General features: G+C 43.0%; 1 protein-coding gene across 1 annotated transcript in view; it reads right to left on the bottom strand.

Annotated features, from left to right (window-relative positions):
* Nucleotides 1–17,876, bottom strand: part of APOOL (apolipoprotein O like) — a 274,241-nt gene that overhangs the window by 81,352 nt on the left and 175,013 nt on the right. The window contains exons 7-8 of the mRNA XM_069212627.1: nucleotides 14,492–14,608; nucleotides 4,192–4,387 (exon numbers count right to left, since the gene is read on the bottom strand). Of these exons, the coding sequence (XP_069068728.1) occupies nucleotides 4,192–4,387; nucleotides 14,492–14,608 (313 nt within the window). The remainder of the gene's footprint in view (nucleotides 1–4,191; nucleotides 4,388–14,491; nucleotides 14,609–17,876) is intronic.

Below are 17,876 nucleotides of genomic sequence, written 5' to 3'. Positions count from 1 at the left end.
AATATCAGTATTCCATTACATGGACGATTGGTTTATCAAAGTCAAGTCTCCAGAGCTCGTGCTGCATCATTTGCAGATGGCAACTCAGTTGTCTGGGCTTTTCGGTAAACGTGCCCAAGTCTCACCCGGAGCCCTCTCAGCGCCTCCTGTTCATAGGGGCAGTACTGGATACAACATTGAATCGGACCTATCCTCCGCCTCAGCGGATTCAGGACATACAGGCGTTGATTCCAATGTTTCAAAATGGAGCAGTTGTTCCAGTCCTCAAGGTCCTACGCATGCTCGGTCTGTTCGCTTCTTGCATTCTGTTGGTCACTCATGCGAGTTGGCACATGAGGGCTCTCCAATAGTGCCTCCGCAAGCAGTGGTTTCAACACAAAGGGGATCTCGAGGAGTCGATAACGATCTCCAGAGGTGCTGCAGTGGATCTACGATGGTGGGCTGTGGACGGCAACCTTTCTCAAGGAAGGCTGTTTTCACTGCTGCCTCCGGTGGCCACGGTCATGACGGATGCTTTCACTAAGGTGGGGAGCTCATCAGGGGGACCTGGAGATCAAGGGTCGTTGGTCTCCAGTAGAAGAAACTTTTCATATCAATCTATTAGAATTGCAGGCAATACGTCTGGCTCTCAAGGCCTTCCTCCCGTCCATTCGCAGTCAGTTGGTTCAGGTCCTGACGGGCAACACTACCGCGATGTGTCATATAAACAAGCAGGGAGGAGTGGGGTTGTACCTTCCCTGCAGAGAGGCTCTGCAACTCTGGTCCTGGCTTCGGGACCATCGGATTTTGCTTGGTAGCAAATCATCTGGTCGCACTGCTCAACGTACGTGTGGACACTCTTAGTCGACATTTCTCGGCTGATCACGAGTGGCGTCTCTATCCGGATCTGGTCCTCCACATCTTTCAGATGTGGGGTTCTCCAAGAATAGATCTGTTTGCCACTCAGGAGAAAGCGCACTGCCTGTCATTTGGCAGCCTCCAGTATCCGGTGCATGGAGCTTTAGGGGATGCGTTTCTGATCTCGTGGTGCAACCAGTTGCTTTACACGTTTCCCCCCATACCCTTGATTCCTCGGGTTCTGAGGAGGATTTGCCAAGATCGGGCTCAGGTCAATTTAATAGCCCCGGATTGGCCAAGAAGGTTGTGGTACACGGACCTTCTCCAACTCTCACTGTACCCTCTGCTCCGTCTCCCTCTCAGGGCAGATCTCCTCTCGCAGGTTCTACACTCCCACCTCCAGAGCCTGCACCTTCATGCCTGGAGATTGAACGGGGCAACCTGAGTTCTTTCTCTCTCACCAGAGGTAGTGGATGTTTTTTTTTTTTTTTTATCGGCCAGGCGACACTCCACTAAGATCGTTTTTGCTGGCAGGTGGGCAGAATTCATGGCTTGGTGTGGAGAGAAGCAAATTGATCCTTTGAGGGCCCATCTATCTGATGTTCTGTTGTTTGCATTAGCTTTAGCACAGAAGGGTTGTGCTACTGTTAAGGGCTATTTAGCAGCACTGTCAGCCTTTCGATGCCTTCCGGATCAGCCCTCCTTGTTTAAATCGCTTATTGTTATTAGGTTCTTAAAGGGTTTGACTAATATGTTTCCTCCCACTCCTTTTCTGATGTCTCATTGGGATCTGAATCTCGTTTTAACTTTTTTAATGGGTTGACCGTTCGAACCCATGCATTCTTGCCCGTTAAGATTTTTAGTTCTTAAGACATTGTTTTTGATAGCTATAACGTCGTCTAGACGGGTTGGTGAGTTTCAGGCTCTTTGTGTTAAACCTCCCTTTACTTTATTCTTTCCTGATAAAGTGGTGCTGAAAACCAGGGCGGCTTTCCTACCAAAAGTTGTCACTCCTTTTCATATGGGGTAGACCATTACCCTTCCATCTTTCTACCCTCCTCCTAACCCCTCAAAGGAGGAAGAGAGGCTCCATCGTTTGGACCCCAGAAGGGCTCTCAGTTTTTATATTGAGAGGACGAAATACTTTTGCTTGGAACACCAGCTGTTCGTGGGATATATTGAAAAGAGGAAGGGCAGAGTGGTCCATAAAAGAACGATCTCCAGGAGGGTCATTCTTTGTATCAAGGTTTGCTACTCGTTGGCAAAGAAGATTTCCACCTGAGAGCCCATTCCACCACGGCTAAGTACGCCACTTCGGCCATGGCTAGAGGGGTTCCGGTGGTGGATATTTGCAAGGCAGAAACTTGGGTGTCCCTCCACACCTTTGCAAAGCATTACTGCTTGGACTCGGAAGTTAGGAGGGACGGCCATTTTGCATGTTCTGTATTACAGGATTTGTTGGTGTAACCAGTCAGGCACCCACCTCCGAGTGCGGTACTGCTTTGGGACTCTATTCATAAGGTGAGGAATCCACAGGTAGTTGTATCCATCAGAAGAACAAGTTACTTACCTTCGGTAACGCTTTTTCTGGTGGATACACTAGCTACATGTGGATTCCTCACAGTCCCACCCCCCTACCCGTTGTCTGTCTGGTCATACCAACATTTTTGTTTTAGAAGTGTACATAGGTTTTGATAATTATGTGTATATATAAATGATGGTTATAAGTCTATTGCTTCATTATGGTTTTATGTATATATGTATTCATTTGAGCTACTGTGAGGTCGGTTTTCACCTGTTCGCCTCAAAGGCACGTAAAAAATGGGTGAAACTGACGTCAGCATGCCGGCGAGGACCTTTTATCGGCATGGTGACGTCAGACGGAGTCACGTGGAGCCATGCAATTGTGACGTCCTCATCGACGTTGAGAGCTGGGAAGAAGATTTTCCGTCGGATGCTGGCGCAAGGGTGAATTCATAAGGTGAGGAATCCACAGGTAGCTATTGTAGCCACCAGAAAAAGCGTTACAGAAGGTAAGTAACTTGTTCTTATTGCATTATGCTGTTACCACCCCTCTCTAAAATAAATACTTTAATACAGTAATCTCTGCTCCTGCATATTTCTGAAGATCTGCCAGCTACAATTGTATATCAGGTTGTAATCTAGCCTTCCATACCATATCAATGGCCCATTTTGACAGTCCCAGACCAAGACCTATGAACCTGGTAGTTTGTCTATCACTTTTTGATTTGTTCATCTGGCCAAGAAGGCACATCAGTATTTCCTGTGATACTGGCGACACGACCTGTCACTTGTGGGCAATAACGCACAATTTGTGGGAAAACCAAGACCATGTGGATAAAGCCTCCATTTTGTGTCTGATATCTGGGGGAATCATCTATTTGGGGGGGGGGGGGGGTCAGATATGGTTGATATAGCTCAAACGGCTTAGTTGAGTGTATTTAAATTGAGGATTTAAAAAAACTTTTTTAGTACACAGTGATATTTAACCGCAGTTTTTATCTAAAACAACCCTGTATAGCATTGCTTCCCATCCCGACTTTGCATCTGATACCTCCACCTGTAAAGCTGCAGAGATAACCAAATAAAAAATGGTCACAGCACGCCCGCAGGCCCTATGCATCATAATTGTCTTCAGTATAGTGCTTGTAGCAGTTCTACATCTCATTGTGCCACGTGTCCTAAGCCGCTCTCGACAGATCAGAAAATTTAAGAAATTGACCAGTGCCTATTCCCCAATGATCCACAATTGTGTTTTAAGTGTGTAGTGTACCAAGTATAACGAGATCCCCCCACTACCTATGTGCCAGCATCTGTCCATATAGGGTGGTTATGCAAATATGTGTAAAAATACATAATAAAATAAATTCTCAATTCTGCAGCCTCAAACAGAGCAAAAAGGTCCACAACAATAAAGTCTCTAGCTCACTCAAAACTTCTGATTCTTGCAGGCCCTGCGGAAACAGTGCAAGACGACTCAAAGCACAGGTGGCAGACATGACTGCCCCCAGCCAGCCATTTTCAACAAACGTTTTAGCCACAACTGGGTCATAATTCAGGTTTCATATTAACTATTACATTTTCATATTTAGTACATCACCCCTGAAAAAATTCGAGAGTTCACCTGACACTGCGGTCACGTTGATTATCAAATGTCAATATAATTTTTTTTTAATTTAAAAAAAATAAAAAAATTACATATTAGACAAATTGCAAGGAAACTTAACGGTGAAATAACATTTCCTTAACACATTTATTTAGTCAACAGCAAATACTGTAATTAAAAATACAAAAACTTAAACATTTAAAAATAATGTAAAATCCATTTCATACCTTGTTTTAATGTCTGCGAGGGTATTTCTGATTCACTTAGTCCGACGGACGTGTCTATGGTGGTCTTAGAAGGTTCTCCAAGGGAGGCTGAAACTTCTGTTATTTCTTGAGGCTGGCTATATATCTCCTCTACAGTGACTGGTACATGCATCTTCGTTTCTTGAAGTTCCCTTTCCAATACTGGTTCTGGTCCATGCTTTCAGTGTGCAACAAGGGCAAATGACAAACACTGATAACGTGGCAAGATCAATAATCAACATATCTGCATAAAATAATACATACTTCAGAGAAATTAGTCATACAAAAATAAACCAAGATACCTTACTGTTAGAACAAAAAATAACCAATATGGCAACATACTTTGACTTAAAACACAGAAGGCAGAGAGTTACAGTTAGCAATGTGTCTCAATAACATATTCAGTTCCCACGAGACCTTCGTCACATCCAGACGATAATGTCTGCCTGTGGGGCCTGGGCCTACTGACACTTATTTTAAGGTGCTGGGGCTCTCTCTGTCCCTCCTGCAGGTAGTGGTCCCGCCAGTCTGCCGGACGCAAACACATTCCTGGGAGGCAGGGCCTGCTATCTGTCCATAAAGTCTCACAGCCTGACCAATACCAGGAATTTCTTTGTGTTGTTACAACGCAGCAGGCAAAACATCTTTATGGGAGTGAAAAACCTATGATAAGGGGGTCCAGATGCTGTATTATAGAGTTTAATGTGCTAATGTTGTCTTGTCTGGTTCCGCTCATCTGTGACACAGCAGCGAGAGAATAGCTGGATTTTAATTTAGGTGAGAATCAGGTAAAATATTTTTATGTATTAATACCTTGTTACAGACTTTAATTTGTAGTCCTTGATACGCCCCCTTCAGTCTTCATAAGGTCAGTACCTTGAAGGACAATAAGCTATGTACAAATCAGCTCAATTAAAAGCACACAAGAAACAATTCATTTTGAGGAACCCGCAAAATATATATATATATATATATATATATATATATATATATATATATATATATATATATATATATATATATATATATATATATATATATAAAATAAATTCCCCATTGAAATGTTGATTAGGTTCTGCGTCCCCACGTGGCTTACCTTGTTAATGCAACTACTGCACTGGTGATTGGCTGGGTTAGTTGTCCTTTTGGTTTAGACTCCTCCACCAAAAAGTTCCTAGCCTCTCTGCAGAAAAAGCATACAGGCGACCCAATCTTCTCATGGAACCCAAGTGTGACTGTTAAATAAAGGACGCAAAGAAAAGCTGGCGCTGTTTTTCCCTGCCACTGTGTGAAGTCAAATAGGGACCTACAGCCACATTATGACGTTGGAAATGGAACGTTCTTTTCCGCTATGAACTGGAAAAGCACCAGCTTGATTTAAAAGTCACTAATACAAATTTAAGTTGCCTGATTCTTTGTTCTATGGGGACCCCAGGACAGTGCAATGAAGAAGGAACATCTATATACTTGCTGTGTAAATTGTGAGATAAAAAATAGACCAACATATATATATAGACAGTTGAAATTTAAGAGACAGATCAACGTCTCGGAAGACATCAAGTAGAAAAGGGAAAAAGGCGATTAAATAGACACACAGCTAAAAAGAAATAAATAAAACTATGATAACAAACGAGAAAAATGGAAAACGTGGTCAAGCTCCATGGACTAAGGACTCCAGGAATTTCTAGCACGTGGTAGGATGGGGCGTAGACTTTAAACATGGTGATCAATGGGTCCAAGAATTCAAAGCATTTTTTCACCGAATGAGATATCAGACATAACTACATGGACCGACGGAATGGAAGCAACTTCCCAAACTGAACCTGGGGATCCCAAAGTGTAAGAAATTCTAGAATGCTTCTGGATGCAACAAATTCAGCAAGCAGAAGCAAAATTAAAAGATGAACAAGTGCCAGGCCTCAGTCTCATACCAAATGAATGCTTCAAGCATTTACTACCTTGATGGTAGCCCCCTTTATGAATAATCTTCACCTACTGCATACCCAACTTGACGTTCCAGAGCCCCTGGTGCAACAGTGTCATAGTCCCATGATACAAACAAAACAAAAAAAAAAGACTCAGCCCGGAGCTCCACGTTTTATTGACCAATAAATGTAATCAATGCAGACAGGAATATCTTTATTAAAATAACCCTACAAATCTTCGAGTGGAATGCAGATGTGTAGTTTATCTCACTTTACCAGGAAGGCTTTTGCATGGGCTTGTCAATGGCAGACCTTGTCTTCGTCTCACACCTCTTAATTGAAACATACACACGGAGTAAGACAGTTTCCTTCTTTGTCATGTTCCGAATTTCTTGTTAGCCTTCGGCCTAGTGAATCGAAGGAAACTATGGCAGACATTTGAGAAACTTGATCATCATCTAGCATCTAGTTTGCATACTTAAGGATCTCTAAGCAGGCTTGACAGCGCATAAGCAATATGGGTCAAATGGATGTCTAACAGAAAATCTCACAACAGCACACGGTGGGATGCCTGTTGGCCCCACTGCGTTTCACACTATCCATGAATAGGATGGCAGAGGACTTCACCTCAGTAAAGGTAACTGAGAGATCCCAGTCCTAGAATATGCAGAACGCTGTTTTTTTAGCTTGCGTATCATTGCTGTGCAAAATCTACCTGAAATTAGTGAGGCATTCTTGAAAGACTGACATCAAGAGAATATGTCAAAACCATAATGACAGTGTGGGAAAACCTTTCAGACAAAACTAAGAGAAGGGATATCATGATCGCAGGAAAGGCCATTGAAAAAGTGAGGGATTTCACCTAGCTAGGAGTAGAGCTAGCCATACGTTCAAATGCAACATCCCTATTCAAGAGGAGGCCAAGACAAATGCGAGAAATTGCACAAGCAATTGCAGGATTCACTGGAACATAAAGTAATTGATCACTGGTTTATATCTCAGAGATCTTTCGATTCAAAATATAAAGCATCTTACTCTATGGGGCCACGGTATGGGGACTGTGTGAGTCAGGTAGGTTGCCAAGAAAATCCTGAAAATGCCTACTCGAAATACTCCAGGCAACACAGAATGTCCATGATATACATGGACCAAAGGATTCTTGTCCTGTAGAACGGTTACCTTTCCAAAGACGTTGCTCATTTTTATGGACTTCCCTTTGAATCTGTTCAAGGGCCTATGTGGTAAATCCACATTACATCCTTGGACACAAAATGGTGAATCAGATACTATGAAGGTAGGAATCGAGGGATTAGCTTTCTGTAGAGCAAAAAGCAGGAGATGTATTTCAGAAAGCTGTGCAGTAAAATTAACTAAACCATTAGTGTGTGTGCACAGCACCTTGTTTTTGCTCTCTTAAAAAGCCCCTGCACAGCAGCAGAGTATTTCTGTTTAATGCCTCCCACAGGCTGTGCAGAGGCATGTGTACAGAGTATGCTCTTAGACTCATGTATGGGTATAATATTTGGAGTTTGTGGAATATATGTTCCAGTGGTGGCTACTACTCAACGGGGTAGAGGGGCGCGGGGTATAAATAAAATAAAATAAAAATCCACTTACCTTTTCCGTCAGGAGAGATGGTTCTGTCCCTTCTTCGTCCTCTTCTCTTCCCCGACTCCCGAAGCACAGAGGCTCCCAGACTCCCCTAAGTCAATCATGATGCGGCTGTCACCTGCATGACAGCAGCGTTGTGACACATGCCTGGTTCGGTGCTCAGACATGGAGTGGGAGCCTGGGCACTTTCTTCACCTGGCTGTGCAAATCAGCTGTGTGGAGAAAGCCTAAGTGCGTATGACCGCTTGGCCGACCCAAAAAGAACACTCAAACGGTTATGCACACTTATGGTGCACTTCACTCATCCTCCAGCCCTCCTCCAGTCCAGCCCAACCCCGCCCTATCCTGGCTCCTGAATAAAAGTAAAATTATAATAATGTTGCGTTTTTATCATTTTATTTTTCCTTTGTTCTTCACTGCACAAAGCAGTGGGGCGACACTCCTCGTCTTTAGCGGAGGAGCTGCTGCTAATATGTTCTGTATTGCAACGATTCCTGCGTGCAAAGTGTAGAATTACATTAAAGTTTTACATCAGGAGAATTTAAAGAAGCGGCCCACTGTACCCAACACAAGAGTAAAGCATGAACATTAGGCATTCTTGCTTTCGTTTTTGCTTCTAGTATAGGAGAAACTATAATGACTTCTTTCATCTGCACCAAAGGGCACTCTTTTATTATTATAGCTGCCTGTCCTGCACTGAGAATGTTCATGGTTGGAGTAAAGCATTCCTCAGTAGAGGAGTACAGATGTGACCTATAAGTTATAGGTGTTTTCTGTCCTTCGTTTTACATTACGTATGTTTAGTCTGAGCTGCTGGGAATAATCCTGATTAAGAGGTTTGTTTTATTATCACAAAATGTCTCTAACATGTCTACTTCTAGTCCATATAAGATAGCAGTGTGTACTTTTGAGGAATGTTTTTTAGAAAACGTGGGAGCAATTAAAACATGCAAAGGTTTCACTTGCTTAGCGTAATGTGGCCTGTAAGCTCTGCAGAAGTTAAGAAATGGTTTCTAACTTCCTTAATGTATTCAGAGGTTCTTAAGTAGCACACTTCTGAATGAAGTCGGATGCCATCCTGGACAGTTCGTATCCAACAACAATCACATTAAAATAACCAATTTTAGTCATCTTAAAACAGATTTTATACCCATATTGGATTAAAAGAGTCACTATCCTATTGCCCCTAGAGGGGCGTTCAGTCAAATCATAATCTATAAGATATATATCATCACTATATGATAGCATCTCTAGATCTTCTCATAAATGCTCCGTGATTCTTGCAGCAAATAGCCCAGGACTATTCGTACACCCCATGGGTAATACTGCATGAAATTTACCAAATGAAAAAGCAGTAAAATACTGAGATTTCAGCACTATGTTATGGCTGAAAAACCCCTTAGATATGTCTAAAGTTGTATTTTTTTCTCACTAGAAAAAGTCCAGTACTGTGAACATTTTGTACAGCATGCATTCATGTATGTGCAATTAAATTTCTATAATCTAAGACTATCTTATATGAATTATCACGTTTCAATACTGGAAAAAAGAGGGGTGTTCACAGTGGAATGACAAGGCACAATTATACCCTGATATTGAAGCTGATGTAAAATAGCTTTGATATTGTGCTTAGCCTTTGGATCCTGAGCCTGTACCTGGAGCTCACCCATTAAGAGAGTCACATGTGGAACAGATCTTTGGTCCCACCCCAGTTGGGATCTATGCAACACAGGACCTTGTTTCAAAGACCATTCGCAGGCGTATCCTCCTCGAGTTCCTCTTGTACTAAAGAGGAAAATGCCTGCATTATCACCTTCTCACCTTGAGTTGCTTCCCCTGTAAAAATCGGAAGCTAGTCATCCTCTTTAAGAAGGATTTGATAAGCATTGATAAATGAGGCCAGAATATAGCTTTTAGGTTGTGCACTATATTGCTCTCAGTTTCTATTTCTACATTATGTACCTTATTAACATGTCCATCAGATGTCTCAACATTTTTTCATGCATTTTGTAATTGGAGTATCTTCAGCAATATTCAGTCCTTCCACTTCTTTCTGCCCTTTTAAAGTCCCCAGAGTACTGAAAAGAAAGGGAAGAATGGCTACCAGGATACTGAACCGATCCGGCTTTTTGATTTCGTCATGGTCTCTCAAGTTATATCTAGCCCTACTGAATTCCTGTGTGGAAGTAGATCCAGTTCTTGTTTTCTGGTTTGTGTTCTGGTTTTTCTTAATCTCCAATAAGCTTTTCCATGCAGGAACCCTTTATATCACATTTTTGCTTTGAAATACAGTTTAACAGCCCAAGATCTTAAGGTGTCACGGCCCACATAGGTGTAAACATCTGAAATTATTTTTTAGAACATCCCATTCACAATCCTGAAGAGGAACTGCTGCCAGCCACTAACACACTGCTAGACCAGCAGCTTCTCCATGAACATTACTCACAATTATTGAGGAGATGGTCTCAAAATTACTCATTCATTTCACCCCAAAATCGAGAGCAGGTGCAGCTCTGTGTTAATTTTGTTCTTGTTTCAGCTCCTCTGGTAGCATTATTAATGACGGTGTGCCATGAGTGGTAGTATAAAAACTCACAAATGCGCTTCCCCAAGTGGTGCACTCTTCTACAGGTGGTCCCATCCCAAGAGGAACACACATGGTTAAAACTCTATGCCTTTCATGTGGTGTTGTTTGAAGAAAAATTACTTCAAACTGATTGGTCCTACGAGGGATTCAAAATATAATTTTGGCTTGCTTTGCTGGCTTTGTCCATGATAGCGTGAAAAGACTGTGAACTACTTGTCTGAACTGCGCCATACACGTTGTGCAGATTCAGACCAACTGACCCTGTTACAGTTGTACACATACTGTCAAAGTAGTCTATAAGCAGCCATGATCTAAGTTAGCAACTGCCTTACTTCTGTGAGTGTTAAATTTGCTGTGTCAGAATATGGAGTACACTCAGTCAATATGAACAAGGTGGCCCCTTCAATACCTAACTGACCCATTCTTATATGTTGCGCGACATGGGATAATTGACCATTAAATTATGCTTGGTCTTCTTCACGTTTTAACAGGTCGTCTAAGTCAGAACTAGTCAAAGTGCATTTCCATCAAGTGTGTCACAGCTCTACACAACAAGGCTACTGGAGAGCTGTTACTTTGCTTTTGCGGTCCAGAAGACCAATAGCCAGTGAGGCGCTGTTGCTGTGCTCTTACCTCTCCAAGTTGAATGAGATACGAGATGTGTAGTAGGCAGGTAGCCATTTCTTTAATTAAGGTGTGCATATTTGGCCAAAGCCATGTTTGTGTTGGTTCTTGCAGGCCACATGCTGACCTGCTAGAACTGGCTTGGATGAGGTGAGGCGAGCATCAAGAATTCCCCCTGATTCGATATCCTTCCTGATTCATTGACTTGACATGAATTAAAACCCAAATATGTGCACTTTCTTTTACAATACTTCCTAGAAGGTGGGGAAAGAGGAGAGCAGTGCATGGAGAAAGACAGGGAACATGAGAGATTGCAGCAATGATTACGACTAAACCTATGGTACAAATTAAAACCTTATGGGCTTCCTACCCTGGATACTTCACATGACCTATACGCAGGCACTCTTATGCACACGCTTAACAATCGGGGCTTTAGGGGCCCCGTCATGACAGCCTACACAAACCTACATAGGGAGAGTCAATATGCAGTCTTCCCACTGGGTCAAAGTTAGAAAGGCATGTACTCAGTCACTATTAATCAACTGGCACCAACTGTTAGCTGTGCATGTCCTGGTCATAAGGAATGCAGCCACCCATGCTGAATTGAGTGTCACTTTGGATAGAGCACTGTTTCCCAATAGAGTAGAGCACACTTTATCAGAAATTCTGAAATGGCTCCGTTGCATAAGGAAACATATTGGACCAGTCACAATGACAAAATAAAAAGGAGACTGTCACATAGAATCTGCACCTCCTATATTACCATATGATCTAAAAGATGTCTTGGAGATTGTTAATGCAGTGTTTTATTGAATCGTCTCTGCACACAATTCTCCCCAATCTCAAATACTAATCACCTTGCTATACTTTTCAATCTGTTGTACATTTTCATCGAAAAAAAGATGCTGTGAAAAAACTTCCAGGCCTCACAAATGTTTTCAATTCAGTGACTGAGATTGACAGATAAGCTACAGCACACTCCACACCACTCCACAATGGAGGTGATTACTTGTATGAAACCGTTACCCACAAACAAGTACCCTTCAGGATGTAGTAAATGTGGGAGGAAGTAAACCACTGACATTTTGTGGCAGATGTGCCACTTGGATTGAAGGACTATAACTTCTCTGACACTGCACACTTTACTCACCAACTGTTCTTTGGCTGGCATTCCATAAATATGATGTATGCTTCTGATAATCATTGCCTCATATGCCCAGATATTTCGTTGTATGTTCCAATATATTCTCACAAACCAGGTAACTCCTCGCATGTCCAAGTATAGCATCAAGCCAACGTAAAGTTTAATGTGCCAAAAGTTCCCAGATTCAACCCTGTATGTCAGTTCATGTAACTAGGTATAGCTGCTTGTGACCATGAACAGTCACATTCAAGGGCACATACATTTGCCTAACTACAGCATACTTCTGCTACTCTTTTTTACCTTATTGGTCTTTAGGAGTAGTATGCTACGGTCTTTGTACATGATTTGCTGTTTTGCAACGGCCATGCTCATGGATACCGTGCAAGACACTGCAGTATACAAATATTTGTAAGAGTATTACAAAGTTTAGTGCAATCCTAGTTTACCAACTCCTCAATACTCTTCTCTGACTGGGTTCATCCTAGCCTGTCGAGAAAACGAGCTCCAGTCCTAATTTGGGGTGCCATAAACAGTCTTAAGGTAACACATACACACACTCATAAGTCACTCGTCCCCCACAAACATAATAGGCAGGTTGGATTAGTACAGCATGCTTACTCAAGGAACTCATATCAAACAAATCCCTTTTTGCCCAAGTGGCTTACTTACTTTTGCACAAGATACTAAGGTATGACGAAAGATCTTACTCTTTCTCAGAAGCTGCAGCACTTCATCCCCCTCTAGAGTTCAGAACTGGTTACTTACTTGTTGTTCTGGTACTGCACTGAAGGAATCTTCACTGAAGTCATGAACTTTAGAATTATTCCCCTGCTATGTGTGGGGACCTGGGAACATTTAAGCCAGTACATCAATAGAAAGAGTAAATAATCTACCATGTTCAGATGTTCCACAGAACCCTCCGAAGCCTATCTTCAATAAGGCTTTACATTAATGAACCATAAATACAAGTTCGAATAGCATTACCCTATAGACCCAAACATTACCTCAACTGCAGACAATTCCCTTCCCTGGTCCATTATGTGGTACTGTAAACTGGAGGCCGAAGGGTTTGTGCTGCAGAAGGCTGGACCTACTTGTCCCAAGGACAAAATAAACATGAAAACGTGCTGTCCTTGCCCCCAAAGATTATGCCATGGGCATCGGGCTACAGGAATTCCACACCCCTGAGCTACTCTATTCTAATGTTTATGACCATCAATAAAGATCCTATGATGCATAGAAAATGGTTACTTGCTTGCAGTCCTGGTCCTGTATCATAGGAATCTCCAGTGAAGCCATAAACATCCTCCCTCCTCCCTACATTTCTTTTTTGGACACCCAGTATACAAATGCCTGAAATTCAGTCCTACTCTCCACTGTTTGTTTAAAAAAGATCTGATGCTCCGAGGCAACTGCCAGTACAAGCCATTATGGGTAGTTAAAGTCCCTGAAGTGTTAAAGGGAGGGTGCATTTTTAACTCTTAATGAAAAGCTATCAGGTTGCACCCTTCCTCATTGATAAGACCCGCAGACAACAGTTTGTGTTATGGATGCTGAAATGTAGTTTTTGGATACAGTTTTTTTGGTGATTCAATCAGTTTGAAATTCAAAAACTCTTGCCTGTGGTAGGCTTTTTGAAGAGGGCTTCACATCATGTGGACATGTCACACTATTTATTATCTTTGTTGGTGTATGGATGTAAGTGTTAATGCACCCTGCAAGCCACAAAGCAATTATTATGAAGTTTAAAATTAAGACCCTAAGATGCAGAATCCAGAAGTATCCAGAACCTACTCTGGGGGCTGCAGATTGTCAGCAGTGAAGTGGTATGATATGTGTACTTTAGTGTAGGGTCCATTCCCCTGAAAGGGTTCATCTAATGTTGTATTGTGCTTACAGTCCAAATGCAGGGAAACGCTAGTGCTGAATTGGGTTTTGTTTAAAGTCTTTTCCCGGGAAACTATTTCTTAGCTGTTAGATAAGTGACAGAGAGGGCCCATCCATTTTCCAGGAAGGCTAAAGTCCTACCTATCTTATCTCACCAAACAGGGTTGGCTGGAATATTCTAGTGCATTCACATTTACATACTTCAGATAGGCCCTGCAGGTCTATCATCAGCTGTTCCCAGATTAGCCAAGCATACCAGTTACCTCATTCTTCATTCTCATTCTAAACGTAAATATGATGTTTCGGCATCTTCCTAGGAACATTAATGGTGGCTCCCAAGACTCATGAAGAAACACTGCACTGCTGCAAACTTGCCATGCATACTTCCACATGCATGGGAGAAACCCTAAATTTGCTAAGGAAAGTCTGGATGAATGTGTGCATGTTGTTAACATTTATATAAAACCCATAGATAGCCCTCATATATTACTAGAAAAGCACTACCGTGTAATCTTCGTTTCTTTCAAGTGATCCTTTTCCGCTTGATGGGGTTGGTCTCCAAAGTGATCCCAGTGTTTCGTAGCTCCAGTGGCTTGCAGTGTACACTTTTTTTCCTGCCACCTGAAAACAAGATGTTTTATATTTTAAAGCAAATATAAAATGCAGCATAGCTGATACAGTAAAGTTATGTTACTTTTTTTGACATATTGCAATGTTCACTGATTTATATGACATCTTAGCTCTGCCCTTATTAAAATTACTGACAATACAGCTAGACTTTCCACTCCCTCACACTCTCGCTTTGTTGCTTTTTGTGCCTATTTGTTTTTGTCCTTTGGCTTTTATACTTGTTGTCTTGTGTGCTCAACCTATCTTTTGTACGTTTGTGCCTGTTTATGTCGCTCTAACCAGTCTTGTTGTCTTGACTTCTGTTCCAGTTTTTTCTTCAGTGTCTGTGCTCGTTTTGTCTTTTGTACCAGTCTTTTGTGCCTGTAGTTGTGCTCCCCTACTTCTGGGACGCCCCTCATTGGGCCCCTTGTGCGCTTTTGCCCCATTCCTACTCCCCCTCTTCTTAGCTGGTTCTCCAGGGTTCTTTCTTCCACTGCTTTCCCGCTCCTCCCTAGTGCCGACCCTGTGCTCCTCTCTTCCTAGGACCTACTTTATGGTGGCTGCTGCGTGACCCTTATTGAGTAGGTGCCTATGCCCTGGCTCTCACTTACCATGCACTGGTCCTCTGCCCAGTCTAAGACCTTTCCGGCTCTTGAGTTGACCTGTGAGCCGTCTCTTGTGCTTGTCTCTGTCTTTTTGTGCCTGTTTGTCCTTGTGCTTTGGCTTCTGTGCCAGTTATCTTGTGTGCCTGCTCTGTCTTCTGAACTTCTGTGCTCATTCTTGTTGCTCTGCCCAGTCTTTTCGTCTTGACTTTTGTGTCCATTTGGTCTCTTGTGTCTATTTTGTTTGCTCTTTCTAGTCTTTTTGTGCCTCTGATTATGCTCACCCACTTCACCCATCGCTTCTTGGCTTCCCACATCTGTCTCCTCCCGTGATTTCCCACCTCCCTTGTGCCCCCCACCTTACCTCCTTCTCCCACTGCTTTCCTGCCCCTCCCTAACCCGGCCCGTGCATCTCCCCACCTAGGACCCACACAGTGGTGGCTGTTGCGCGACAGCCCCAAAGGCAAGCTCGTCTGCACCCGTACCGTGCCTAGTGTCACGGAACGTGATCCATCCCAACACCACCACTATACTTCAGCCGACCTCCTAGCGCTCAACACCGGATGCGAGACACCTGCTGCTCCTGCACCGCATCACACGGTAGGACCCTTCTCATGCGCTCACTACTGCTTCCTTTGCAGTGTCACTCCTTGTCCACTCACAACACACACCATATCCTCCATTGCTTTCCTGCTCCTCAACACCAGATCCCTTTGCAAACATGCACTCATGTCTGAGACCTCATCAAAGCACACAAACCGGACATCCTCTTTCTCACCAAAACTTGGCTCAAAATATCATCCACACCAACATCACAGTGGCCATCCCACCAGGTTAGAAGAAAAGTAGTTCATGATCAAAACCTGAAAAAATGTCACTTTCTATAGATATTAATTTTGAGAAAGGTGGGTTGCTCATATTAAGTGGGAGACACCTCTCCTTGTGTAATTAAGGCTATAATTAAAGCTTCAGATACAATAATGCTAACAACAACTCCCTTTGCAAAACACATTCCTCTTAAGTAGTTGTGCAAAGCAAATACCTAGACGATGTTGCCAACGCATCTGTACAAGCATTGACCAAATGTGTAAAACTGTTGAAAGGGTGCTTGCTAGAACAGATCTTAAACAAAAAGCCATTAGAGTCCAGTCAATACACTGAACATCAGAACTTCATATAAACTCTATACTACCTCTTAATCGCCTTTTTCGTCCCATTTCTTACTAAAATGAGTTGATGGTGACCCTTCATCGCCCATTGCTAGCTCTACAAGCCTCTTTCTATGTCTGTTTCCCAACTGGGAAGTCCTACCTGCTCATCCATGAAATATGCTCCCACCCTTTCCCATTCCTGTTTCTTTTTGGTGCCAGGAATTTGGGCTCCTATTTCAGCGTGCAGAGGAATATGAATTTATTTTTGTTTCTAGTACTTTTATGGCCTGGGTGAGCTGTTCAGCAGCCTGCATTCCATTATAAAAGCTCAATGAGATCATTTTCTTTTTACAACGCATTGGGGCGTTTGTTTTTGCAATAAGAATCCTTCATCTTTTGCTGAAATGCCGCCGGGGCACCAGAAAGGAGTATTTTACTCTCCGGGTTCAACAACCACCATCGCACAGGTGAGACACCATCCTAACTCTCACCTATGAAGGTGGTCTGGATCTTTGGACTTGGTGAAGGAGGTAGTAATCAGAAACACCGTCCCCCATGACAGGCTCCACAAATCCAGATATTGCTTAGCAATCATCCACAAAAAACAAGTTATTTACCTTCGGTAATGACTTATCTGGTAGAGACATATTCCAGTTGCAGATTTCTTACCTTAGAATTTTCTCGAAGCGTCAGACTGGATCCGGAGATTTTTCTTGAGCAGAACCCTGCACGTCGCCAGGTGGCATTGGTCGACTCCGCATCTGTTGCTGCATCATGCATGTCGGGTATGACGTTGCAGGACCTATATAGGAACCACCCCAATGAGCTAACATCAGTTTCTTTTTACAACTTTCCACAATATAAGTGCAGAGCCATGAAGTACAGTGACCACTGGTGTGTCAAAACTAGGGCCAAGAAAGGGAAGTCCCTATCCATAGAAATCAGTTCGCAGAGCAGGGAGGATGGGTAGGTTGGTAAGGAATCTGCAACTAGAATATGTCTCTACCAGATAAGGCATTATCGAAGGAGGACCTCCGAAAGAGGGGAAGGGAGGTGGTCAACAAACTTGTCTGTGCACCATGCCACAAATTTGTTCCATCGACAGGTGTGTATCGTTTTGGTGGAGGGACACCAGGCTGCCGTTACACTTTGGGCAGAAGGTCAAAAGCTGTCAACCGCAGCCGCTCAATCTCCACTCAAGAAGTCAGAGACTGAACAGGTTTGGGTGGAGAACCTTCCCCTGCTGCTGCAACAGAATATTCTCCTAAAGGGGCAGTCTGATCGGAGGATCGATGGCCATGCTCAATAGCAAGGATAACAGACTCTTCATGCCCAGTCCAGAGCCACAAGGATTACTTGAGCCCGGTGGTCCTTGATCTTTTTGAGAACTCTGCAGAGGAGTGGTATGAGCCGGAAGGCATACAGGAGGCCTAAGCTCCACTCAAGACGCAAAGTGTCGCAGAGTGAGTGCCGCCTTGGAAACTTCAATGCACAAAACTGCCGATATTGTGCGTTCCCTGCGGAAGT

This window comes from Pleurodeles waltl, chromosome 2_1 (assembly GCF_031143425.1).
Source record: "Pleurodeles waltl isolate 20211129_DDA chromosome 2_1, aPleWal1.hap1.20221129, whole genome shotgun sequence".
NCBI lineage: Eukaryota > Metazoa > Chordata > Amphibia > Caudata > Salamandridae > Pleurodeles > Pleurodeles waltl.
Note: the sequence above shows the minus strand (reverse complement) of the source record. Positions and strands in the feature narration are given on the sequence as shown.